Raw genomic sequence first — 27,366 nt, forward strand, 5'->3', positions numbered from 1 at the left:
TGACTTGTCAGTCAGAGTTAGTAAAAAAAAAAAAAAAAAAAAAAAAAAAACCTAAAGATATAATTACAGCAATTTCACTTTAGTCACATTTTTCCAGTTTTAAATGATGCTTTCTTTGCTGTATTACTGCAGGGGTGTTATATTTAAAGCTTTCTAAATACAATACAAAAAGCAGATTCAGCTGTATCAGGTATGCACAGCTATTTTCTCTAGATATAATTCACCTACAGAATTAATTTTTCAGAAAAAGGGGTGGAACAACAGAGTTAACTGTCTCCTTCCTAAATGCTGTTCAAATACATATTTTCATTTCCAACACAAAGTAGTTTTAATCAACATCACATTCCAGATTTAAAGAAAAATCCAGAGCATGGTAACAAAGGTGAAACAGCAGCTGCAACAGATGCTGCCTGTCAGCACTGGGGAAACCATGGGAAAGTTGTATCCACAGGCAGGGTTTGAATCAGTGTTGCTAGTGTTGAGTATTTCAAAACAAGGCTGGCAGCTTCTTACTTTGATGGGTGCTGAACCTATGGTTGCTTATCGTTCTGCAATGTTTATTTCCTTTTGAATTTTTGCACCATGTTCAATGATTGTTTACCAAGCACCAGTTCTGGGAAAACCCTGTCCACGCTGCTCAGAGCTGCTTTTTTTTTTTTTTTTTTTAAACAAACAAAAGCCCAACACTTTCTTCCCCTCTTGGGCTCCTGAAGCTTGAAAAGTTTAAGAAAGATACCACTTTCACATTCCATTTGAAAATTATTTTAATACTATAAAACTCATTTGTTCACATATTTTGTACAAAAGATGAGTTGTTTTCTCTTAATTAGAGGAGAATTATTTAAATTGAGATTCCAGCTAGAGTAGGTCCAAAACAAAACAGGACTGGGTTCTCCTGGCTCTGGAGGGTCCCAATTCAGCTCGCCCAAGGTCTCTTTCCAGTTTGGCTCTCATGGTTATGGACCACCTTGATGGGAAGTACTTAATATCATTGACTCTTTGGAGGCTTGTAATGAATTCGGCAACGTTCATTAAATACCTGAGACACCAAAACAGAAAAGCAGAAGTGAGTAAGTCCATGTCTATGGGACGATCTGATCTTCAGAGCTAGTTCAGGCAACTGTCTCCTCCTGTAGCTCCCACCTTGAGGTGCCCAGCCCTGCTGTACCAATAAATGGTACTTACCAAGGCATCTGTCTCCATTCACTTTCTCTCCTGGCTTTACGGAATCCAAAGCTTGCAGCCTGGTGCTGGGGGACTGACTGCACAGCACTAACAGTATTCTCCCTCAGATAGGGCAGTCTTATAATCCTGGTGGTCTGTCACTATCAAAGATGCTGAAGTTTTTGGTTGATTGGTTGGTTGGTGGGAGGTTTTGTTGTTGCTGTTTTAAAGAGGGAGGGAAAAGACCAGTGGAAGGATCCTGACCAGCTGTGTTAAGTTCACTGTGGCATTAAAACTGGGACATCACACTCTTCTCTTTCCTGAGCAAACACACTTTACATTGTTGCAACAGCTAAAAAGAGGTGCAAGTATGTGTTCTTGGAAGCCATGGTCCTGCTTTTAGTTACTTAACTGGGGGTGCTGATGTTGCCAGCACTCCCTCAGAAAGGGCAGGCTGCTCTCGCTGCGTTCACTTTAGGCACCTTCTCTGGGTAAAATTTAGCGCATAGAACTAGAACCTGAAGATCGTTTCAATTTAGCTCAAACTTGCAGACCTCATCAAACAGCCTGCTTAACCTGACATGGGCCAGTAATTAACGTATGGCAGCTTGAATCAAAAGCACAACACACACAGGCTCACACCAAAGTTACTGGTGCTGTTTTCAGGGGATTTAGTTATTTAAAGTTTTGGCGCCAAGCTTTGCCCAGCGCACGTCCTGAAGTGTAACACGAGCTCCACCTAGCACCAAGCTGAGGCACTGGTGGTTATTAGGTCCACCAGCAGGACTCCCACAACAGTATATTTTGCCAGGGTATCCAGGTACTTTTCAGATCCAAATGCCTTTGATGTTCGGGATGTCAAGTTTTGTGAAGTCTCCCTTAGGCTTCACATGCAAAGTGACTGGTCTTGTCATCTTGGGGAACTTATGTATCACTTTATGTAAAATGGTAAGATTTAAACTTTATCTTCCTAGAATTGTCTACTTTTGCATCTGATCTCCTTGTTCAGCACCGATGGCAACTTCAACAAAAGTGAGGTATGCAACATGCCTTAATTATGCATTTATTCCTAACAATTTTTAAGTAATCTTTGACTTACCACCAAATTTGGTTTACTTTAAGAAAGACACATATTACAAACCAATTCGCCTTACAGAAAACATGGAAGTTGTGATATAATTTCTTTCACATGCACACACAGCCTGTCCCATTACATTACCACATGCAATGGACAGCTCTGGAAGAGTTAAGAGTGTGTAAAGATCCAAAATCAAGTAAATGATAGAAGGAAACAGTAGAAATCAGCAGTCACAAAAATTTCCCATTCAGAAGCATTTTAATACTAGGAAGATTGTTCCACTTTATCCAAGTCATTTAATATGCATATGTCTGAAAGAGTACTGCAAATACACTCTAAACCACTGTAAGGCTGGCTCTCTCACATCAAACAACATACCAAAAAAAAAGAAAAAAACACCTCAGTTTCCAGCTTGCTATCATGCAAACTTTGAAAGCATCATTGTCAGTGCCTCTGAAGCCCATGGAACACCAATATTGCGAACTTACTAACACCACCTCCTACTTTTAGTATCATCTACCCACAGATCTCAGTGTGTTACTCAGTCCAATTAACTCCTATAGTCTACCTGAAGTACTATCTTTTTTTCAGACAGAAAAAAACTGTCCAAGATACCTTAAAATTCATGCTGCTATGTAAAAGTTTGATTTTGCTGTCTTTTATGTATTAATACAAAACACTCTGCTGATAAACTCCCTTGTAAAGGTGATATAGAGAGACTAATGCAAGTGTCTTATTTTAGAAGCCAATTCACCCCATGCCCTTTTAAAATAAAACTGACAGTAGTGTTGCCATGAAATGTTTGCCATTGGTGGCCTGTAACATGTTGTTACAGATATGGCATTTCTGAGTTTTATCCAAGTTGGCTCTAAATTTATTAAAAAAGAGAATAATTAAGGGCATGATTAGCTTTTCCCAGTCAGTACTAACTGGGAAACCCTTTAAACACTTAATTTGAAGTGAAATGCTGCAGCAAGAGAATACACAGGGAGTACTCCACAGTCCCTCCTCCCCACTAAACCAGCCACATTTCTTTCCTTCATAGTGCATCTGAGAAGTTTTGGTCTCTGCATCTAGAAATGGGAAAATGACTGAGCACTTTCCCTACTTTCCCCAGCACTGCCCTCACCTATTTCTAGTTAACCTGCCTCCTAAGGCATCAGTCCCACACCTGCAGTGCAGGACAGTTCAAACCCACGGCAAAGAACGACAACACTTTGGTAAATGACTGAGTACCTTCCAACTTCTGTCGTTTACCACTTCTTCAACGTTCAGCTCCGACTGCATCAATTTCAACTGCAGAATAGACAAAGAAACAGGTTATTGTCAGAATGGCTCCCTGCAGCCTTCAGTATTCGCTACCCTTGCAACTTCCTTGACAAAATCCCAGTACCAGGTGTGCATCCCCTCCAATGGTACGAACTGAAGGTAGTTATCCTGGAAGTCTGGTCTCTCCATTCAGCCAATGCTTTGGGTTCTCTAGAGTTGTCCATAAGAGGTATTGTGAAGGCAGACTTGCAATGCAAGCCTTGCAGAAGTAACTACTGGTTACTAGTTCTTCATTCTCAAATATTGCCCATCAAGATTTGCCAGCAATTAGCTGATTAACCTTCATGGCTTCACCGACAAAAATAACTATGCCAAATTCGAGCACTCAGCACAGGAAATGGTAGTGCTAGAGTTAGTTTTGCAGCCTTGAGTTCTCATTCCTCCACACATGCATTATTAGAGTCATAGGACAGCTGGCAGCAAAACCATGACAGAAATCAAATTCTTGATTTAGGGTTAAGATCACGAAGACATCTACTCTGTGCGCTGACCAAGAAAAGGGTCTACGAGAACAGATCATATATGTTCATGTTCTCTGAACCATTTACTATGGTACGTGATCATAGCAGGATGAATCAGATTTACAGAGATGCAAGAGCTCTGGCAAGAAATGCCACAATAAGCAGTTCTTGAGCACTCACTCAATCCATGAGAAATTTTTTTTTTCACCTCTGTTAGTAACTCCAAGGGGCACATGTGACAGCTGAGTTCAGATGACCTGTGGGAATTTGACCCTGCCACAAGTTCGAGAAGCAACAGTAGAGGACTTAAAGCCCAACTACCGTTTATGCCTATGTTTAGGATTTATTTTTGCTGGAGTTTTAGACTCTAGAGTGAATAAGTTTTAAATATGTGGCTCCAGTTAGAGAGTTGGTGAACAGATACAAACCAAGAGAGCAATTACATTTTAAAAAAACTCCAAGTAGGATGTCCAGACACACACAGCTTATACTGGTGTTGGATGAGCTTTTACCTACTCAACAGGAATCCAAACTGTTTGAAATAATAACCCAGCATTAACAGGGTCGCTAGATGACCAGCATTAGTCTTTATAACATAACTACTCAGAAGATCTTTAGCATTTCAAAGAAGGGTTTTTCCTGCTGGAATACATGAACAGGTTTACAATTGTCAGCATTGTCACGTAACTCATCTTTGACACCAAGCCTCAGCAAAACTACTATTTCAGCCTGTTGCTTAGGGTTGCAGAACCAAAAAGCAATGCAATCAGTATTGCAATCAGTTAATCAACAAGGCTATACAGGTGTGTTTGTTTGTTAAGTTTGTTTTTTTCTCTCTCCTCCTAAAAACATACTCCAATATTTTTAGCAGGCCCCACTAATTCACTTCATAAAGCTAATACTTGTTAAGCTATATGTTTTGAACTTCCAGAATTAATTTGGTTGGCTATTTTATGACACTTCATACAAGAGAACTAAGATGATACCAAATTAATACAATAATCAAATGATATTTTTATGTAAGTGGTCTGAAAGAATTGACTGCTAGAGCCACACAACTCCAAGGTTTTTTTTAAGCAGTGACCCAGAAGAAGTAATTTTGTATAAAGTCCTCCAATTTGTACTATTAACAGTATGAGAAAAGTATAAAGAAAAAAGAACAGATCCGTATTTCAAACAAATACACATTCAAAATGAATAATCTTAAATGTAGGATGCGTTCTGTCAAGAGAGCTTATTTGAGTTGTTCCAGGGGAAAAAAAAAAAAAAAAAGCTCATGGAGAAGGAAAAGAAAAAGGTGGAAATAGGGAAGAAACCACTCTCAAAATCAAGTGCAAATTTGAGGTCATCTGATCAAAGGATTTCTGGGATGTTTCCAAATGACAGATTGCTTTTAACATTTGAAATCACATCCAGTTATTAAACATTATCATTGAGATTCTCCTATTGGTTTCAGCGGTAGGTTCTGGGCTCAGTAACTAAGTGATTTAAAGAACTGACTCTGAAAAAAACCTTATAGAAAATATTAAGCTATCATTCCATTTTTCCAAAACTAATATGGATGCTTATTAGAAGTTCTGTAAGTTAGGCTTGAAGGACAAAACCACTTGCCTGCCATTTGGTTCTTTAAATCTGAGCTCACAACAGAGCACTTCTCTGAGAGCACGTCAAACAGTTCACTCAGTGTCTGGGAAAATCAGATGCTGGTTTGTGAACCCCTGAACTCAAGTCATCTCCCCAGGAAGCTCTGCACTCACAACTGCATCAGCATTCAACTACTCTGCAAAAGACCACTTCTTTCCACTTCTGACAGTCCATCTAATTCACCTCTGGTGAATTACACTTTCCATGCAGAGGCCATAAGGTTGAGAAGGTTTGCACATTAAAACTCCTTATGCAAACCCAGAAGTCACTCTCACACCATAAAAGCTAAACACTAAACAACAAAAAAAAATGCTTAAGTGGAATTCAAGGTTGTCTGGCAGCTCCTCGCAGAGGACAGGAACTCCAATTAATACACTGAGTAAGAATAATGCTTCTCAGGGTGATGTTGAATAGGGACAGCTTTAAGTCTGTGTAACTGTGTGGTGCAAAAGACAAACATGAAAGACATTTCATTATCTTCTAGTGTTTGCATCTTGGCACACATCCACCATTTGCAGACAGACTACTTTTCACAAAATCTCAAAAAAGGCAAAAGGAACCTCCAGACATTTTGAAGAGAATAAACAAGCCCCAGTTAAGTTGTACACTAAGTGGCGCTAGTCAGTGAAAGTTAAGAGTCCACTCTGGAAAAGCATGCATGTATTACCATGCCTTTGTGTAACAGAATCTCCAAAAACGTTCAATTTACAGGATAAAAGCAGTTCTGTTCTGAGTGCCAGGGAAAACACCACTCACAAACCCAGCTGACAAGAACCCAGGACAACACCACTTAAGTCAGGACCCCCTTTGGGTTCTCTCCATCACGGAGATCTTTCCATTTGGGAAAGACACCCTCTGACTTCTAAGTGACCTCACAAAATCTCCACCACTCACCTTTGTCTGCTCTTTCCTGAGTTGCTTTAATAATGCTACGTCATCTTGTGCCTTTTCCCTCTCTTCTCTGAGAGTTTTCACTACACTGGAAGTCTGAGCGATGCAGTTTTTGATGATTCTCTCTCTGCTGGTGTGAGCTTCCATCAGCTAAGTGGGGATGAGATAAAGTCACAACAACTAGGTCAACTACCCAAAGAAAAAAAAAAAAAAAAAAGCTCTGAGTTACAAATTTAAGAGACTTTCTGAAGTTAAGGCATTGCTATGCCTGCAGAACTCCCTTTGACTCTATAACCTACATGGAAGCAATGTTGCTTTGAGCAGTAATTACCGACGTGAACTGATGGTAAAAGTCAAAGATACAAGATAAGAGTCTTTGAGTACCACAAAAGTGCTCCAGCACCCATTTTTAAAAGAAAGTGGGCTGTCTGCAGTACACCTCAAAGGATCGGTATTGCAAGACAAGCAAGTCCACAACATGGCTTAAAAGTGAAGTAGCTTTTGCATGCGTGTGGTTTAGCTATATAGAGAAGTCAGGTGTGCCATTATGAATACATAAAGCATGATATATCAAGAATCTTTTCCTTAGAAATTGAGATGCGCTGCTTTAGCGGCCACCGCACTGAGTAAAACTTCAGAAAATGAGTTGAAGTTAAAGAAATAGACACTTACAGACTGGTAGAGCTCTTTACATGTCTGGCTGGCATCAATTTTCCCTACGAAGGAAGCTGTTGGAATTGTAGTGTTTAACTCGTGGACAATTCTGTCATCAATCGTCCTCATCACTCTGAGCAACTCCTGCATTAAATAAATAAAAAAATAAATATTTATCTCTCAAAGAAAAAGAAAAACACACAGGGAAGCCGCGGCCTCTGCGGTCCGGGGAACGAAGGGCAGGCGGGCGCCCCTCAGAGCGGCCCAGCGGCCTGCTGCGCCCCCTGCCTGCTGGCACGGCCGGGGGCTGCCGCCGGGAGACCCGAGCGAGGGCCGGGAAGCCGAGGGGCAGCCCGGGGCCTCCCGCCTCAGGCAACAGCCACACATCGCGACGGCCCCCGGCGGGGAGAGGAGGCCCCGGTCCCCGTCCCCCGCCCCGCTCTCGCTACCTGGAACTCGGCGAAGTCCTCGCAGCTCGCCGCTCTGCTGGGCGCCGCCATATTGGAAAGGCCGAAGGCGCGGCGGCAGCCAACCGGGCGGCGAGGGCGGGACGAGGCGGGCGGAGCGGGGGCAGGGGCGGCACCGGGCGGCAGCCCCACGGCGGGGACGGGGACGGGTAGCGGGGGGGGTGACATTGAGGGGCCCCACGCCGCGCTGCGGGCTGCGGGCAGCGCAATGTGGGGCCGCGCCGGTGAGTGCCCGGCCCCGGCCGGGCCCCGGAGCCGGGATGGGGTCCGGGGGGGTCTGCGGGGCCGGGAGGGAGCGCAGCGGGGCCGGGCGGCCGCGGTGGGTGCCGTGACGCGCACGGTGCGCGCTGAAGCTTGAAGCCCGGAGGCCTCCGAGCTGGCTTAAAAAGTAAAAGGGGGGGGTGGGGGAGGTTTGTGCCTTTTTATTTTTAATTTTCTCCTCTGAAAACCTTGGGAATGGTTTGGTTTTGAGGGTGTCTTTTTTTTTTTTTCTATAGTTGAGAAGTTTTCCAGCATAAAGAATATTAAAAATATATATATATATAAATTTACTACCCTTTTATCTTCCAAAAATTCATTTTTTCCTCAGAAATTTTTCATCAAATGATAAACAGAAAGGTCTTTCAATTAAAATAGCACATTTTCATATATAAGGCGCCTCGTCTCCTGACGCACCACCAAGCAGTATCTCAGCACTGCGAGGTCTGGCTTTTGTCTTGGTAACCCTCTATCAAAAGACCCGTCTAGGATGAGACAAGGATGTGACTTCTAGGATGTGACAAAGCTGTCAAAATCCTGGTGTACGGTCCTTGAAAGAGCACTGCCCGAAGTATACCTGATGTGCAGGAATAGATAAGTGCCTTGAAGTGGTGATACGTTAGTAGCACGTCTTAGAAATTGCTTGTAGGCTATTATCTGTCAGTCCGGTTTTTCTACATGCGCTTAACAGGTAAGCTCCAGCGATGGTTTATGGAGTTGTCTGTAATTTCTTTCTTAGATTCTGCTGCAGCCTAAACCTGCAGTTTCTTGCACAGTATTAGGTTTGTACCCACTGTTTTTATTTCTTATTTTCTCCTGGAGGTGGGGAGGAGAAACAGCCTCCTACTTATCTTCCAGTGTTCTCACTCTCTAATATTCAGAGTTAGATTTAACTCCTTTGCTTCTTCTGCTTTCTCTTCCAGACAGGGCTGTTAAACTGCTGGAAAGAAAAATTCCCTCAATTCTGAGGTTGACTAGAGGAGTAGATCTGAATATAAACAGAAGGCTTTGCAGCAAACCCCTCAAGGAAAGTCCACCTCAGCCAAGAAGTAAGTTTCTGATAAAGATCATGCCACATTTCGTGCTTTGAAATATTTAGGTACTCAGGCTGCAGTCATCTGAACAGGCATTTTGCAGACATGTATACCAATATCTCTGATTTTGTGAGAGGGAATTCTAATCTTTAGACTGAAAAACTGAACGTTAAAATTAGCAGTGAGATCTTGTTTTTTAACAAAGCCAGGGGACAATATTTTGTCTTGTGACAATAACACAGCTTTTGCTTTGTAGCAGGTCATTAGTATTGTATTTGATGTACAGCCCTGCACTCTGAGGCTCTTATCTGTGCTCTAGAACAGACTGTTCAGCCCCAATATAAACTGTCAGTGTTTAGGAATATTATACTAGCTAAAATACTTTTGCAATTTTCCATAGTAGAACCAGCTCCAGCTGTTCACAAACTTGAACATGCCCTGCAGGAGAGAGTCGGTCTTGATCATTGGCTTAGTTCGTATTTAAAGGTGAGATTGGTCAGGTAAAGCTGGGGTGTTGAGACATTTTGTAACTGATTAGAGCACAGTTTTGGTACTCTAATCAGACTCCTCTATAACTGTTTCCCTACTTGGCCTGTTGATGCTAGATAAAAGCAGCATACAGATGTGAAGCATTTTGCATACATCTGTGTTAAAAAAATAAAATCAATAACTCAGCTGTACTAGGTAAGACCAAAGGTCTGTTTAACAGTGTCACTCTCCAGTAGTGGCCAGTGAAGGAGGGCCCTTACATTTTTGTGAGGACTAACAGGAACGGTGATTAATAGCAAGGCTCTAAGAAGGAATATAGAAACAGGGCAAACATAGTGTTTCTTCCCTAGACTGCTGTCCCAGAGCTGGAGTCTTTGTTTAATGGTCCTTGTTGGATTTTACTTTCGTAAATTTTCCCAGTATCTTGAAGCTGTATCTATTTTTGGCATCCACAGCCTCTGTGAAGGAGTTCCTTGGCTGAACTGTGCTTTGAGAAAATAAGTACAGGCTTGTATTTGTTTCTGAGCCTGGTATGCGCTGTTTTCCTCCAGACGGTCACTGCAATCTGGCGATTCTGGCGCCCTCTGTTGTGATGAAGGGGCCTTCAGTTAGTGCTTTTCCAGGCTGCAGGATCTCAGTCTATTACAGTGTTTCTTATATGGTGGCCATTCCATAGCTGTGACCACACTTGCGAATTTTCTCTGTGCCCATTCTAGCTGGACTGTTTTTGAGATGAGGGATCAGCGTTTTGCAAGCTTTTCAAAATGCTGGAGTCATGTTTTTTACACAGTGGAATAATAAAGCTTTTGTGTTGGTCTGTGTTCGTTTCCTAGTCAGTGCTAATAATGCCTTTTGCCTTTCTGTTACTGAACTTTTCCCGAAACCTCCAAGAAACCCCAAGGACTTACTTTGCAGCAATAATGGTTAGGTTAGAGTTTGTCCTTTGTATGTGAACTGGAATTGCTTCTTACTTACATAAATGGGAGGGATTTTCACTGGATTTCCACTGGATTTCATTGAGTTGGGATTCTGAAGTCCTGCAGATCTTCACCCCTAGCCATCTTCTTACTAACACAGTGTTGTCAGCAAGCTATGTATCCACACTACTTCCTAGGTCATTTATGAATCCACTAAGCAACATACATCCATGAAGAACACATCCCATCGTTGTTTTAATGCTTATTTTTGCACTTTGTATGCTAGATTTTAATGTTATGTATAGAAAAACTGTCCTGTTTTATTCTAAATATTTTGTATTTGGAGGTTGAAAGACTGAACTGAAAATTAAGGATCTGATCTTTGCTTATGGTCATTCGGTTGTTAATATCTCCAAATAAGATAAAATCCTACAGTCCATGGAAAACTTATAATACTCTTATGCTATGGTGCAGCATATTGGCTTTTCTGTAGCAGTTTCATTTCATTTCATTTCTTTAAACTAATTTAAATGTAGTAGAAAACTATATCACAGCAGCTTAGGAAGCATAGATGATGGAGCAGGTTCCATAAATTTAGAGTTGTAAATATTCAGAGCTTGCCTTGGGCAAGATTTGGCTTTCCTAACATGGCCTAAGCTTAATCCATATTTAGAAGTTCATTAATCTGACTGTGATAAATTTTTGTTCTGTAACCTACTCTAGTAATTGTACTTCATTGCTCAACCTAACTGGTTTATTACAGCTGCGGCAATTCAACTTTTCTGACTTTCTATTTTTTTGTGGATTTTTTTGTTTGTTTACCTTATTTTATTTTAGGTCGGTCTGCCTTAAGGGTACCTGGACACAAGCCTACAGACTGGGAGAAAAAATGTTTGTTGTGGGCAGGCCATTTCAAAAAACCAGAGGATATACCAGAGACTGTCTCGTAAGTGCCAGTTTTGAAGCTGTTAGAGAAGCAGCATTTTCAAAGGAATATATTACTTGAATGCAATTCGTAAATACCTTTTCTTAACAGGAATGGGTTTCCACAGCTGAAAATTCTTATGCTGCTGTGACTGTTGTATCACCTTGTAGATAAGATTATATGACCTGGGAAACTATTTTGATATACATGCATTTGGATTTTTCTGAAGGGATGGCCAGCACCTATCGGTTGTTTCATTAGAAAAACAACACATTTCAATTAATTTTTATTCTTCCAATCAAAAAAGCTTTTTGCAAATATTGGTGCGAGCTTTCCATAGCATTTTTCTTAATATGTCAAAGCCTAATGCATGAAATTTTCATGATATAGCCATAAAATAATTGAAACGCATTTAAAATATTTGTTAATGAATATCTGGAGGGCAGAGGCCAACTTTCTTTACTCTTGGGGTTTAAACTAACAAATAGTGGAAAGGTTCCCTAACGAAAATAAAATAGTCAAAATTTCCCCATTGCTGGTGAAATCTGAATGCGAATGCTTTGTCCTGTGTGAGATGTAGAAAATAAAATTGGATGTTCTATTTTGCCTACCTAAACTGAAGATCAAAGTTTAAAAAATAAAATAAAATGCAATTATTAGTTCAAAAAAAACATTTCTGGTGTTAGTATAGTTATCTCTTAGAATACGCTTGTAATGTTTATATATATATTTATTCAAAAGATTCGGTCAATCTTGTATTACTTAGGTGAGCAAATTATGTAGCTCCTGTCTAAAGATATTCTGTTGGATGCATGGTGTAGGAATTGAAAATACACCCACGTATCTAAGCTTTTTATAAGTGTATCACAATGGATAAAATTGTTGAAAATTAATTATTCAATTTTGGTTTGGATCATTTTTCTTGAAATTGAATTTGAAATACATAGTCTTAAATTATTAAAACATTAAATTATGTCAGTTCCTATATTTTTGCATACAAAATACTTGTTATGAGTGTTTTTAAGAAAACAGTTATCAGACTGAGTGAAGCCATTGACTGTGCATCTAAAATCATGCTTTATTGAAAGGACAAACCAATTTCTGATAAAAGCTGATCATTTTTGCAAGTGCATAGGTTGAATTAGTGGTTTTGTTTAGGGAAATAGTTCAGCCAAAGTTGAAAAGACGATTAAGAACTATAAAAACACAAAAGCTTGTTTTCTTTCTCTAAACCGCGTAAGTTTGGGTTGCAAGGACATGTGATACAACCATCTCTTGCAAGTTATGCTCATCAAAAGTAAATAATTTATTAAACAAAATAAATGCTAATCTTAGCCACTGAATTAATTTTTAAGTGAAAATTGCATTCAGATAACTACTTTTTCCTCTTGTATAGTCTAGCACACACAAGGTAACTCAAAAATAAAAACTAATAGTTTTTAAATCTGTGCATTTCAGCTTAAGTGCAGCCAAGAGCCAAAGTTGTTCATCACAAATTATTTGCAAAAACAAATAACCTGGAAGCTAAATTATTAGCTTGATGCTAGATTGACATGTTCTCTATGATTAGAAATTTTCTCGGATCAGTACTATGAAATGGTGATCAATGACTCTCGCATTCCTCTTCAAAAGACCAGAATGTTTTTTTTTTTAGTTCTCATGTCCTATGTGATATACCATGCTGAACCATCGCGGATCCCTTGTTGTCTTTTTCCTCCAAGTATAAGGGTCAAAATGTGATATGATTACATATTTACTGGTGTTTGTGTACAATATTGGTCTCCCAGTTCTGTTAAATTTATTATCCATGTTAGGCTTGGCATATAATTACCTCGTGATGCATTTTTGTGCCATTATGTTGATGCTTTTCCAGTCTCCTGTAATTTTATAATATACCAAATTTAAACAATGAGAATGTTAGACTTCCTCAACAAGAAGAGTCAACTGCTCTAAATTCTGCAAGGAGCGTTAAATATATAGGACTAAGTCACTAGAAAACACATCTGGAAACGTTACATTTCATTGGCCCATCCTGCATTGGTATTCCTTACATGAATGTCATATCTGCAGTATTTGAGATGCAGTTTGGTAGAATGATCTTCAGTACAGTTGAAAGACTTTAATAACTGATATTTTTCTTGTGGAGGCCTTCTGTCTTCTAAAAGATAACCATAGACAAGGCAACAGGTTTCCTAAAGGAGCGATACAGCTACTGGTACGTCTGGATAAGCGTGCTGAAATACAGAAAAGGTATAAAGGAGTTACCTGTCCAAAATCAATGTTGGAAAGCTTACAGTCCTCTATGCCTCTGCAGTTTCCTAGGAAAACAGATTACTTTAAGTCTGTTTCACCTAGCAGAAGGGAAATCATAACCACTGGTCTTCTACCAAGTCCTATCCAGAATTTCTAGGAGTATTGTGTTTAGCAGCCAGTGTGAAGTCTAAAAATAGCATTATCAAATGCTGTAGTAGAGGAAGCCTTCTTTAGAAAGTAGATGGTACCATAAATGAAAGCATTTTGAACCTCAAGCAAAAAGAACTGCTAAGTTGTGATGATATTTCCCTCTGTCCAAGAAGCTCAAACTGTTAAATAACGTATTTTATTCCTTCTGACAAATGTTTTTTACCGTGCTTCTGCTATTGAGGGAACACGCATATTTTACAGTGCTAAAATACACTGAAGTTCTAGTATGGGTATGCATACTTTGTCTCCATAGACTTTAGAAAGTGGTAGTATTAGTAAACTAGTATTAGTAAAAGCATCCCTCTCTTTTTCCTGTCCTCCCTGTAGGGAATATACATACTTAAATACTGCAGCCTTCTTTCCCTTGCATTCTCTTAACGATTTACTATTTTAAAATATTGGGTTTGTTCCCAGCTTTGAGAAAGTCCTATGTTACCATGATTTTGTATATCCCAAAGTAGCTAGGAATCAGATGTTCCCATTCTTGTAAAACCTTTTTAAATTTATTTTTCTTTTTTTTGTGGAAAGAGCCAAGTACTGTTAGCATTATACACAGAGAGCATACCTAGATTATACAGGTAGAACGCCAGGAGAAATCAAACAACTAGCCAATGGTTTATTTGGGTCTCCAGTAACGAGTCTGTTCTTTTATTATTATTTCTTGAGGATTGAAGCAATCAGAGCAGCACAGACCACACTGCGCGTGAAGGTCAGCTATGTAATGATTGCCTTGACTATACTGGGATGCATAGCGATGGTGATTAGAGGGAAGCAGGTAAGCACAGATTTTTGGCTGGTGAGCACAAATGGATCTTGATATAAACTCATTTGGATTGTTTGTACTGTTTGTCCTTCTCATTCCCTAACCCTCACTAATTAATTCCCAGTCAGAAAAGGGTGATGTCACTGTTAAGACCATATAAGCAAAAATAGTCTTTCCCCTCCCCGCCCCTCAGTGCAATACTTAATCTTATCTTGTACTGGTTTAATTCCTCAGTTTTGCTGACAGGCTGCAAGAACTTGAAAGGAAAGAGCATCTTCTCTTCTGTCAGTCTGGTAGGCAGGTAAATGCTCCTTGGGCCTATAGGATCCATACACAGTTCATTGTGTGGATCTATTACAAACACCTCTCTACACACTGCAATGCTTAAAAAAAATCAATGTAATGGAAACAGCAGATGGGTGTATTTCTTCACACACAGACTGAGAAATCTCAAAATCTTTTTTAAACAGTGGGGAGGTGGTCAGCAGTAATTCTGTGCCCTTTAATTGTAGTAGAAAAGTCTCTATTGTGGATGGAACTAATTTTTGAAAAAAACCCAACAGTTCATATTATAGAAAAGTTCCCCCGTCCTGTAGCTGCTGAGCGTCCTTCACTTATATATAATTTGTCATATCTAAGTTCAGCCTGTGGCAGAACTAGGTCTGTGATTTAATTTGCATAATTTGAGGTGAGGAAGTGTAAAGTTTAAGCTTCCGATTGAAGGACGGGTTAGTCATGCTTTAATTTTGTACTTTTTAAAACATAATTGGTAAACTATTAACTTCCTGTTATTTTTATAAACAAATTAGCACTTTTTGCACACTGAAGTCAAGTCTCAGCATCATTAGTCTCAAAGTAAAGGAACTTGAATATAGTCTGTGCAGCTTATTGTAATGTTGCTCTGAGGGGAAAAAAAGCACAGGACTAACAAACACAGTCCACTACGTTCTTTTAAGAATTACTAGAAGCTGAAAACCCTGAGCTTCTTAAAGCATCTATACAGGCAGAACCTTACTGTATGCTGCCTTTCTCTGCAGCCATTCTTCTGATTACCATGTTCCCATCTTCTTTTTATTGACAACTAAGTTACTAGCGAAACTTTATTAACTGAGTCTTAGTTAATAAAGCACTGCAAATTATTTAAGTGTCAAGTAGCATTTCTACTTGTCAGCATTTGCCTATCAAAATGAAAAGGATGCATCACTCTGAAATCAGTGGAAAGGTTTCTCTTTTGCCTTAGCAGAAGAAATCAATGACTGATAATTCCCAGAACATTTTCCTCTTAGGTTTATATAATATGAATGCAAACAGCAGAAGAGGAGAGCTGCTTTGGGACCCTTGTTTTCACAGCAGCTGGAATCTATTTAACTTCTGATTTTTTTCCAGTGTCTCTGACTTCTGATGACCAGAGATTAATATTAAATACTGACTAGAAGCCCAGAATACATCTGCTAGTGCCATTAACAGAAGGGCTTAATTTATTCCCAGAGAAATAATAAATTTAAACTAATCTCTAGATGCTGTATTTTAACCTTCTCTCTTCCTGTCACTAAAGCTGACAGAACTGTGCCTTAGTAGGCCTCGGTAGTTCTCTGTGATAGGCCAGATACTTTGAAAACAATTAATTCAAATTTCCTCTCTGTGGTACTTTCGGTGACACCTTCTGCTCTTTGTCATATGTTGTAGGCCATAAAAAGGCATGAAACGCTTACAAGCATAAACTTGGAGAAGAAAGCTCAATGGAAAGAAGAAGCTACTCAGAGTACATCTGCTAAACCGTAGAGGAAGAAATGAAGAAACCAAGGATGGGGGAAGAAAAGCCTGAAGTCCTCCTCAGCACTGGGAGGAGGATATAGTCACATCTTTCTTGTAGGTTCTGTACTCTTGTGTATAAGAATGAATACCTGTGATCATTAAAAACAGAAACATCTGTTTTTCTTCCTGGTACCTTCCCCTTTCCCCAAAACTCTCTTCTTCAAGCCATGTAATTTTATTTCCTTCATTAACTTAAAGTCATAACTCCAGTCATCCACTATCTCTACTACAGGTCCCTTTAAAAAGAGTGGTGCTATACGTATTCTGTATTGTTACAGGCTGCCCAATTTTTTCTGTATGTTCTTTGTGTAAGAGAGAACAATTATTAAGGAAGTCCTTGAGTCGGGAATCATTACATGACTGCATTAACATGGTCAAAATGTTCAGACGTTGTTAGAAAGTCTGCTTACTTACTTGTTCCAGGTCCAGTATATTCTGGCTACCTCTGTATAGGTCAAGGATTACTTGTCTTCTTTTGCTAAGAAGAGGAAAGGGAGTGATACCCTGGATACCACAGAAACAGCGTATTGCACAAGACAACCTAACATTTTTTACACTGGAGTTGCTAGTGAGGTGAGAGGAAATTCAAGTTAAGAGTACAGAGATGAGTATTTTGACGAATAATGAGCAATAACTTCAGCCTGTGCTATCAGATATGCTACTTAGAGGCACATGAGTGTAAGAAAGTTAATCAAGCATTTCTTCTCTCTGCTGCCAAGCTCCTTTTTTCCAAAACTATATGGATTTATTTGCATATTTTCCCTTTAAAATGCCACCTGTACTTTCATGTTGCTAACCCACATAAAGATCACCTGCCTCAAGTTTCAGAAGCAGCAGACCCAGTAACACCTGCAGAGAGCAACTCCCAGTAGCCCTGTTTCTGGCATTCATCCCAGAAGAGTCACATACTGTTCATGCTAAACAGCACACAGCAACTGGAGACCAGTATTTTTCCCTCTTCCTTTCGGATCATTTGGAAGGAAATGTAGATTAGGACCATCAGGACTGTTCAAAACTTTATTTTCCCAGGACTGCATGCTAACTGGCCCCTGAGGACTCCAGAAACAGAAGAGGCATGTTTGACAGATGTAGGCTGTGAACATCCTGATAGTGGGAGGCAGATTATTTTTCCTGAAACTTTTCACTGTTTTTCTTGTACTACTACAAATTAGCAATATTGCTGAATTAAAAGCCCTTCAGAAATGCAGGATAAATCTTGTATTTATAATTGGAAAGAAATAATGAGATATCTAATGCAGTCCTCTCTAGTACTTTGTCCTTTACTTTACAGATAGAAAATGAATAACTGCTTCAGTCCATCTTTCTATGAATTGCATTTCTGGCTACCACCCATACTACAGAGATATAACCAATCAAGAAGCCATACAGTCATTCCACAGAAGTTTAAAGCAATCAGATGATGCTACGACCTGTTATCAGATTCTCACTAAGACAATTATTAAAAGTATGTTGTCATGCAAGCAGAGCCAGCTCCCACAGATTTGTCCATTCAGTTAATACCGAATACAAGTCATGCTTAATTCCACTGCAGGTATGTGAACAGATCTTTCATGACTACACTAGTAAGCATATAGGTGGGAATCAAAAAGTCTTACCAGATTATGTGCCTGTGCTTGTGTATTTATTAATTGAGACCAAGGAGGAGAACATCAACTTCAGGCAATATTTCAGGTTACCACAGAGAAAAACTGGTGATTTGACTTATGCTTGGTGATGGTAGAACTTAAAACCAGAAAATATTCTGCTTTCAAGAAGCACTTCCGAGTATATTCTTTCAACAGGGCTAGAAGGTACCTGATCTATTTTTGTATATAAAACTATTTGGACTCATCCAGCTGGTAAAACATTTCAAATAAAAATATGCAAAATACCACTCAGAAAGCAATGCCCAGAGCAGCAATGGTCAACAGTTTTACATTTTGCTCAAATATCTATAAGCTTTACGCCTGCTTATTCAAAAATCAAACCCTGGACCATTAGTTTGACAGAAGCTCCATTTAGTAGTCATGTCATAAGGGTCATAGAATGGCCCGGGTTGGAAAAAAACTCAAAGATAACCTAGTTCCACCCCCCTGCCATGGGCAGGGACACCTCACACTAGATCAGGTTGCTCCAAGGTCCATCCAACCTGGTCTTGAACACCTCCAGGGACGGGGCATCCACAGCTTCTCTGGGCAACCTGTTCCAGTGCCTCACCACCCTGAGTGAAGAACTTCCTCCTAACACCCAATCTAAATCTCTTTAGTTTAAAGCCATTCCCCCCTTCTTGTCCTGTCATTGTCTGCCTGAGCAAAGAGTTGCAGGGTACCCCAGAGCTTTTTCCAGACTGAACATCCCCAGCTCTCAGGCCTTCTTCATAGGAGAGGTATATCCTTTCGTTAGATGTCTGGTATGACCACCATTTCTGGATCTACCATAAAACCTGTTTATCACTGCACCCGTTTGTTTTCTTTCAGCTCCCATGTAGGCTTCATGGTCTCAAAAACCTGAGCACGGGCTTTGTGCCTTCTCTAGCTCACTCCCAACCATGGCACTATTTTTTATTTTTTTTTTTGCAAGTAGCGCACTAGAAAAATCTGAGAGGTACAATGAAAGTAACCACCTCTTTCCTAGTGTGATGGCTTCTAAGAAAGCACTTCTGAACACAGACAGTGTTTTAAAAACTTCTTGTTTCTGCCTAAGCAGCCAGTCTAGCTCACTGGAGAACACCCCACATCACCTGATTAGGTCGTAGCTTTAGCCTACACTATTATAACAGCGCCTGATGAAAAGGAATATATTAATCCCTTAGAAAAATATTTCCTTTCTCCCCTTTGGCTTGGTCTGCAACACCATTTATGTTTATCCTAAGAAGTAAAATTACTAATCCTACACCATATGCTTTATCGCTGTACCTCTTCCAGATGCAATAGATACTTCCCAATGCAACGATCAATCTCACAACTTGAACACTGCCTCAAAAGACCATGCAGGAGCCCTATGGACATTGTAACAGTAGTACACAGATACACTGTTTATTTTCTGACTAACACAGGCATCTGAAAAAAAACCTTAATGTCTGCTAGCTAAAATTGGCATGTGAAAGTACTAATGACATGTTGTCCCAATCCCAGAAGAAAACATACTGGAAGACATGGGGAAGTACTTAAAGGTGGCACAGAGCTGAAAACTGCCCAAAGGTAAGACAGCTGTCCTGCAAATCCTCAGGAAAGCACAGAGGTGCATCACCAGGAGCATCAGCACTTTCAGAACTGGGTGGTGGGATTTAGTTCTTAACAATCTTAGTGCTGATGTTATAGAAATGCGGGGTCAAGAACACACATCTTCCTGGGTCAATGTCTTCCTGTCTTCCCTTAAGATTAACAGAGGGGACTCTGACCACCAGTATTTAGTCAGCTTCAAAGAACCAACACAAATATAAGAATGGGCTGAAGTCTCCAGGCAGCAAATGATTGTTTGCCTCTGTGGTGTATTCTCAGGAGCCCCAAACACTGGTCCTGGCTTAGTTGCTGAAATTTTGTTAACTTTCTGCCCCACCATCTCCTGTATCTTCCTGAATCCAAGAAAAGAATCCTGTGTGCCACATTATACTGGGATCTTTACCAACAGAAAGAATTAGCTGCCCCAACAAACACACAACATTTAAAAGGCATTACAGGTCTGCAGACAGGACTGCTAGATAAAAATACCAGACAATCCTGCATCTTCCTTGCTCTAATGCCCAATTTAAAGTTTGACGCTGTCAAAACCTGACAGTTCCTTAGTGATGCTCCAAGAACAACTCAGAAATTCTTGATTCTCAAGAATCTTCTCACCTTACCAGCTCACAAGGCTTCTGGAAGTTGCCTAGATGGGGTCTCCACATGCAGACAGAAACAAATGCATTAACTTCCATTTACACAGTAAGGGAAGCAGAAAATACGTGAAATCACTTTTCTGGCACTATACACTGCATAGCAGAGCTAACAGAAGAACCAAACACATCGAACAGTTTCCTGGCATATCCTCTGCCTGTTAGATGGTGCTGCCTCCTAGCTGTACACAGAACAAGAACAGATCACTTCAAACAGTGGAGGAGGCTACAGGCATTCTCTAAGTTCCATTTGAACAGCAACATACTCTTTAGGAAAGCAGAAAGTACTGGTTGAAATGTTTCTAACAGCGAACGTAATACTTGTTATTCTCATATCAGTCTAATAGCTATTCTTGATGTTAAAAAGTGCCTTGTTTCCCATCTGAATGAAACCTCACACCTTTTAACAGTTGTTATTGCTCCCAGTTTCTTGCCTCTTTTTAAGTGAAAATAGCAACATCGAGAATGCTCCTGTAAAAAAAAAAGTTTCAACAAAGCTGAACATAAAGTTCACATAATTCCCCATTTCTACTAAAAGATTTTTTTTTTATACCTGTGAAAATTACACTAGCCACACAGAATCACGTCAGGTAACCAGTATTCAAGTGAAAATGCATAATGAACCTCAGATTTTTTCAGAGCCCTTTTCCTTCAAAACAGAGTCCTTCGCATGTGGCCTGAATGTTATTTATTAGATGGGTACTGTAACACCACACATTTGGCTCTATCAAATGCAAACAGTCTGATTGCCCTTGGTTTACCAAGTAATTCTGATCAGTCTCTATCAGTAAACGTTCCTTTCATAATTCGCATGTCTTCTCCCCTCCATACTCATGTAATTTGCAGCCTTTGTTAGAAGTAGTATTTCTTTTCAAGTCATTAATAAGGCTAAGTAAAGCAAGGACAAGAACTGGTTGCTGGAAGATCCTGATGAAAATACACTCAATTAAGCACCATTTAAAATTAAATTGAGACCTATGAGTTAGCCACATTTTAATCCATTTAATGTGTGCCACGTTGACTTCTGTATTGTTTTAGTTTTCAATCAAAATATTATGCAGTACCAGTCAAATGCTTTACACAGTCTAAGTATATATGACAACATTATTACCTGTGTCAACCCAAGCCTGTCACTTCAAACAAACATACCAAGTTTAAAGATTTATACTTATCTGCTCTGAATTCACATATCCACTGCAAAAGTAACAAACACTGGCTAGGCTCCTTACACAGGAAGGCACACCATTCAGCTTAAATGGACTCTTTTTTTAATTCACTCATTTAGAGGCAACTGTCATTTTTTTTCTTGGGGGCAGGGGAGGGAAACGCCAATGCACCACATTGTTTTCACTAGCCTGGAAGAGAAAACACTTATATATATATATAGATATATAGATATATAGATATGTATATATATACACACATACATATTTGTGTGTATATATATACACAGGTGTGTGTGTATATATATGTATATATACACACAAGTGTATATATACACAGAATATACATATATGAATATACAGAATATATGCACACACACTTTGCTCAGATTTGTTTACAAAATATGTAGCATTTTTATACCATCCAATAAGAGGTAAATGATTTTAAACAAATCTTATAGAAATGACATGTTATTGGAAATTTACACGTAAAAAAATCCAGCACAAAAAAATCCAAAAGCTAAAACAAGATTTTGCTACTAATCAGTGCTTCTATCACCCTTCAAGAAAAGAGAAACACAGTTATTTATATGTGATGTAAAGGCAACATTGAGGGTTTTTTTTTTTGTTTTTAAATTAACCACCAAATTTAACCCCCTAAAATTACAAAGAATCAAAGTCCATTTACAGATCAAGTGCAGTAAACTAAATGTTCCTTCAGCACAAAGCAGCACTAGAGAAAATAATTGGGAGAGGGAAGGTGGAGGCCATCTGGCTTAGCTAGGGAGGCAGCAGGTGGCTTCTGCAGTGGCCACACAGGTCAGAGTCTCCATCCTGAAGCACAGACAGAACTGAAGACTGTATTTAAATAATGGTCACACAGAGCTGATGTTCAGGCCTTTGCCTAGCTTCTTTCAGCAGTTTGACAAGTGACTTTTTTTTTTTTTTTTTTAAACTCTGAATCCAATGGGCTGGTTTTGCTTTTGCAGTGGCTTGTCACTGAGAGGAGTCATAAGGAGGATCTTGCAGACAGTTCTGCCACTAACATTTACCACGGGTACACGACGCTGCAGATGTTAGTGGCATTTTTGAAATGCTTACACTGGACAAATGTGTGTTCCAAACGTCCCAAACAGCTTGCAAGAACATAGCCCGATGCCAGCGGGAGCAGACAGCCTGGAGAATCCATTGCATTTACAGAAATGGAACTGCCACTTTCAATCACATGGCATCTCCCGATGTGTGAAGAGTTTGGTGTCAATGTCAGCTGAACTCAGTGAGGAGTGGCAGGCCTTTGCATCAGATGTCTGTGATCCAAGCAGCTTGCGGAGCCAAGAACATGCTGCTAGCAGAAGAGCAGTCTACAGCTGTGGATAACAGCTGTCATGCAGTCAGCAATGCCTTATAGATGTCACCTGTAGGAACCACATGTTCCATGCTAATTCACCTGAAGTCCCGTAAACAGCAGAAGAAAAAATGAAATGAAAGGGGCAGGTAGACCTGGGTGTAATATTACTATCTTTTGAATGTAGTGTCATTTTATTTGTTAAATAAGGGGCTTGACCACGAGGACTCTATCGTGTGAGTTGAAGAGGAAGCTCATTTCATGAAAATCAAAGGAGATCTAACACTCCTTATGCTAAGTTTTACAAATTAAGATTTTGTTTTCAGAGTGTAATTTTTCAGAAGAGAAATCTGTTCAAGTCAAGCTATGTAAAAATGTAAAGAGGCAGATAGGATTTTTTCCAACCATAACTCTAATACCAAGGACCAGACTCTGAAATATGAAGTCAGGAAGGGCTGGATTTTAAGGTAGGCATGGCCAGATCATACTGTGCTGGCAAGAAAAAGTGGGGGTAGTTTCTCCATTCTAGAAGCTGGTTTGGAAAGTCATTTCTGGGGGTGTGGTAAGAGTGACTTAATTCACAAGTGGGTTTTCTTTGTGGATGGAGAAGAAAGACTGGGAAGGTGTACAAATCTCCACAGTGGTCTGCAATCCAGCTTGAGAGCTCAGTGTTGAGAAGGGGAAGGACCAGGTGTGTTCAGTATTCTTAAGAATCAGAAACCACGTCCATTGGAGCCTGTTGTTGCAGGGGACAGAGAACTCATTCCATTATTTGTAACGTTCTGTATGCCAATAACTCCAGCTGGCACATATAGCAAAGTAGATGCATTGCATGTGAAGATTTAACACATCTCACACAGCTATCCAAAGAGGCATCCAGGAAAAAAAAAAAAAAAGCATGGGGAAATTAATTCAGCTACGTTCTCAAAGTCTGAATGTCTCCCTGGGCTGCAGGCACACACTGCAGTAAATATGTGAGAAAGGCAGCCTTACCTTGGATGCCGGGAGTGTGGGGGCTAGTGGAGGAGGAATTATTTTCCTGTAACAGGAGTAGGGAGTATCTCAAAGTATAGAAAGGTGCCTCAACTCCACAAAGATGACAGTGGAGAGGTTCAGAATCTAGAGAAAAAGGGTGATTCTGGCAACCCCTTGCCAAGAAGGGGGCATCCTGCCACGGAGCCAAGAGTTTTCCAGACGTATGTAAGAGCATGTGCACAAGGCAAGCGAATGAGCGCAAACAGGATTATGGAAAACATTGAGAGAATTACTCCACGGGTGGCTTGTGGCTCAACAACAGGATTGGCTAGGTAGAGGAGCTCACAGCACAGGGGCACCTCAGAGCTGGAAGCCTTCCATGGGAGCCTCACACTGCTGGAAGATGTACTGTTGCTGGCCAAGATCCACCTGTGGGGCAATGCTGCTGTCTTCATCCTCTGTTCCAAAGTAGTGCTCAATCAGATCAAAGGCCTTCTGATAAATCTCTTGATTCTCATGGCTCTGGAGGAATTCAATCTTGTCCAGGCCTGCAGAGAAAAGAAGCATGTAAAATTACAGCTTGGCAAAAGCATTATGACCATGATCATTTTCAGTCTGTTGTGAACATCACATTCCATGGCAATTCTCTCCCACCTTCATAAAAAACAGATCCCCCTATGGAGACCTTTACAACACTCTCACTCTCCACAGCCAAGGAAAATCAGGTTGAACTACAGAAATTCTCTGCAAATGCACAATGTTTCATAATTCCTATCTGCCTCTCCCCTCCCACTCCAAAAATCTAACAAATCAATGAATGTGTGAAAAACAAGGCCTCAAGACTTTTTCTGAAAAGAGACCATGTTTCCTGAAAGTGTGTTCACAGCATTTTTATTTTTTTTATATGGACCATGACTATATAATCATGTAACTGCAAGTTAGAAGTCAGTTTTGGTAATCATCTAGTCCAACCTGCAGCCCGGAGCAGCACTACTAGCAATACCAGATTAGGTCAGTTGTGCCTTTGTCTAGCCAAGTCTTCAAAATCTCCAGCCATGGAGACTCCACTACCTACTGCATATCATGTGTATATACAATGCAGTTATACTTGTACAATCACACTAAGCGTGTGGGCAAATTCAAGCCTTATAGTCAGAAAATACAGCAAACTGAACTATCTTTGATACGTAGGAATGGTGCTATAATGAAATCCAAGTTGTAGCCACCCTAGTAAATCTCTAGTACATTGGGTACTGTAGAGGTTTTCTTGTTCAACTCCTTTTACCGTGTATGGATACTAGAGGAAACAATTATCTGGCACTGTATCGGCATTTCTGCAACATTGATATAAGAAGGGAAGTTCTGTTTATACCTGTGGCTTTTGTTAAACGGGGTACATATCAGAGGTATATCCCAACTTAAGACTGTGATACTGTGAAGAGAACTATTGATCTCACAGTAACTTGTGACAGAAGACAAAGGGACACAAAGATGAATAAAGGAAGGGAGCACCTATCCCATAAGGAAAAGTTGAGAGAGGTTGGACTGCTTAACCTATAGAAGAGAAAGTTTGGGAGCAGGTGGGGCCAGGATCTTATTAAGATCTGAAAGAAGAGTAAGCCAGGCCCTTTTCAGCAATGCTCAGTGACAGGAGAAGAGGCGATGGACATAAACTGAAACCCAGAAGGTTCTGTCTGAACACTGGGAAACCTTTTTTTACTGTGAGGGTGATTGAGCACCAGCACAGGTTGCCCTTACTCAAGACTACTCCTCTTGAACCTCAGAGAGTTTAAGGATATCTCACTAAGGGCTACTCATATTAAAAAAAAAAAATGACCCAGACAACCAATTCCATCTGATCCTACTACTTCTAAGGCAATGAACAATTAATACATTACAACTGGTGCAAAACCTACTTAGCCAATCCAAAGAAGAAATTCTCACCAGAACGCTACGCAAGCTATATTGCATACCAGGTTAAAAGACTTACGCTAGGGTTGAGGGAAGAGAATTGGATTTGAACAGGAGAATTCTGGAATTATGTAGGACTTAACGTATGTTTAGGGAAAAAGCCAATGACAGGGAAAGGGAAGGATCAATGTAGATCACAGAGAAACAAACATGAGAAAGTAGAGAAATGGAGGCGATATTAAGAGGCTGGTTGCATGCAATGAGTATGCTCATCTGGCCGAAGCCCTGTACCTCATCATCCATAGTCTGACCTACCTTTTTATTAAATTCTGTTTTTAGTTTGTTTTTAGTTTCTCACTGTTCTAGTCTGTTAGTAATAGGCAATAAATTACATAAATCACCTTATTCTAAGTCTGTTTTGCCCACGATGATAAATGTTCAGCGATCTCCCTGTCCTTATCTCAACCATTGAGCCCTTTCCATTCTATTTTCTCCCCCTTGCCCTTCGAGGGGTGGGAGTGAGAGAGCAGTTGTGGTGGAGTTCAGCTGCCCAACTGGGTAAAACCACCACAACCATATAGATTAAACATGAATTGCTTGTCACTTCAGTATTTTTGAAAATTTAAGGGCAGCTGTGAGTTTAGAGCCAGGGAATGCAGAATGTCCCATCAGAGCAGCATGCGAAGAGGACAGAGGATCAAGATACATAAAGTGGAGAGCAAGCATACTTGCTGTGTCCTCTGTGCTTAAAAAAAAGAAAGCCATACAGAAGAGATGAGCTGTCCCTACCTGAACAATGCATTAGGGAAAAATCCCACAGCAAGGCAAGAGTGTTAAAGGGTGAGCAATTTACAAGCTCTCCACCTTCAGACTTCTAGACAGACTGCTAGACAGTTTTATCCTTTCTGGCATGACACAAGATTATGCTGTTTCTCAATACTTAATTCTGCTGTGAAAAGCTGCTGAGGTAAAGAGAGATATACCACATAGGACAGAAAATGGCCATACTGAATTGAGAAGACCCCAGGCCTGTTAACAAGGAAACTAACCTTAAGAGTAGACAGACCTCAGAACCAGGATTAAATGATGGCAGTGCATGCCATAACTACAGCAAAGCAAAGCCAAAACAAGAATTTGCTGCTGCTGGCAGAATTCTGCAGGGCAGCAGAGAGGGAAAGGAAAGGCCTGAAACCTGAGAGACATAGCAGAGCTCCTGAACTTTTATCTGCTGCAGAGAGAAGATACTAGGGCTGAATGACACCCAGGAGGTTTCCTCAATGTGAAAAAGAAAGAAATAAAATATTCACACACTATCTCCAGCTACATACAAAGGTAATGTGAAAACTGAAGCACACTGGTAAATGATTTGTCTAAGAACAGTTAATTTTCAGGTAAAAGTGGTAAGGAAATTAATACAATCTGGTCTACTGAAACTCTAATGGATCCATGATCACTGCTTTAATCCCTGCCATCCACAGATGTTTTGCTCATACCATATGCTTCCTCAATAAGAGCGCAGTAAGGATTAATGCCAGTGCCACTGCATTTGGATTCCTGCTCTCCAAGCCTCAGGATGTTCTCCAGCCCATTCAGTGCTACTTGCACAATCTTTGAGTCCATTACTGTAAGGAGGTCACAGAGTGGTTTGATGCATCCCAATTCTACTAAATACCTGAAAAACACCACATAGACAACAGTTAATTGTTTGTAAAGTTAAAAGTGATATAGCCATTTAAGCATTTAGTG

General features: G+C 40.1%; 3 protein-coding genes across 4 annotated transcripts in view; 1 reads left to right on the forward strand and 2 right to left on the reverse strand.

Annotated features, from left to right (window-relative positions):
* Positions 1 to 752: 752 nt before the first annotated feature.
* Positions 753 to 7,782, reverse strand: MIX23 (mitochondrial matrix import factor 23). Of its 2 annotated transcripts, none has more exons than XM_035569599.2 (5): positions 7,671 to 7,782; positions 7,240 to 7,365; positions 6,571 to 6,717; positions 3,479 to 3,538; positions 753 to 1,039 (listed from the first exon to the last, which is right to left on the reverse strand). In XM_035569599.2, exons 1-5 carry the CDS (start codon positions 7,719 to 7,721, stop codon positions 989 to 991), a joined length of 435 nt encoding a protein of 144 aa, XP_035425492.1. In that variant the 5' UTR covers positions 7,722 to 7,782; the 3' UTR covers positions 753 to 988. The 2 variants fall into 2 exon arrangements, with proteins under 2 accessions (XP_035425492.1, XP_050564257.1); XM_050708300.1 differs by having other exon boundaries at positions 7,668 to 7,736.
* A 1-nt stretch (position 7,783) lies between these two features.
* FAM162A (family with sequence similarity 162 member A) lies at positions 7,784 to 16,467 on the forward strand. Its single transcript, XM_035569597.2, has 5 exons — positions 7,784 to 7,912; positions 8,870 to 8,995; positions 11,224 to 11,332; positions 14,441 to 14,549; positions 16,224 to 16,467. The coding sequence occupies exons 1-5, from the start codon at positions 7,897 to 7,899 to the stop codon at positions 16,317 to 16,319; spliced, it is 456 nt and encodes a 151-aa protein (XP_035425490.1). The 5' UTR covers positions 7,784 to 7,896; the 3' UTR covers positions 16,320 to 16,467.
* Positions 16,468 to 21,208: 4,741 nt separating this feature from the next.
* KPNA1 (karyopherin subunit alpha 1) overlaps positions 21,209 to 27,366 on the reverse strand; it is a 56,460-nt gene continuing 50,302 nt past the window's right edge. Inside the window, exons 13-14 of the mRNA XM_035569596.2 lie at positions 27,114 to 27,292; positions 21,209 to 24,257 (exon numbers count right to left, since the gene is read on the reverse strand). Of these exons, the coding sequence (XP_035425489.1) occupies positions 24,070 to 24,257; positions 27,114 to 27,292 (367 nt within the window). The 3' untranslated portion in view covers positions 21,209 to 24,069. The remainder of the gene's footprint in view (positions 24,258 to 27,113; positions 27,293 to 27,366) is intronic.

The sequence above is a fragment of the Cygnus atratus genome, chromosome 1, assembly GCF_013377495.2.
Source record: "Cygnus atratus isolate AKBS03 ecotype Queensland, Australia chromosome 1, CAtr_DNAZoo_HiC_assembly, whole genome shotgun sequence".
In the NCBI taxonomy this organism is placed as follows: Eukaryota; Metazoa; Chordata; class Aves; order Anseriformes; family Anatidae; genus Cygnus; species Cygnus atratus.

Excerpts from the sequence above, each read along its gene's own strand:
- MIX23 (XM_050708300.1), bottom strand. The coding sequence starts at position 7,721 with ATGGCGGCGCCCAGCAGAGCGGCGAGCTGCGAGGACTTCGCCGAGTTC. Across the intron at positions 6,718-7,239 it reads GTAAAGAGCTCTACCAGTCT|CTGATGGAAGCTCACACCAG; the intron begins GTAAGTGTCTAT and ends ATCCCCACTTAG. Across the intron at positions 1,040-3,478 it reads TAAACGACAGAAGTTGGAAG|GTATTTAATGAACGTTGCCG; the intron begins GTACTCAGTCAT and ends TTGGTGTCTCAG.
- FAM162A (XM_035569597.2), top strand. Across the intron at positions 11,333-14,440 it reads GATATACCAGAGACTGTCTC|GATTGAAGCAATCAGAGCAG; the intron begins GTAAGTGCCAGT and ends TTATTTCTTGAG. Across the intron at positions 14,550-16,223 it reads TGGTGATTAGAGGGAAGCAG|GCCATAAAAAGGCATGAAAC; the intron begins GTAAGCACAGAT and ends CATATGTTGTAG.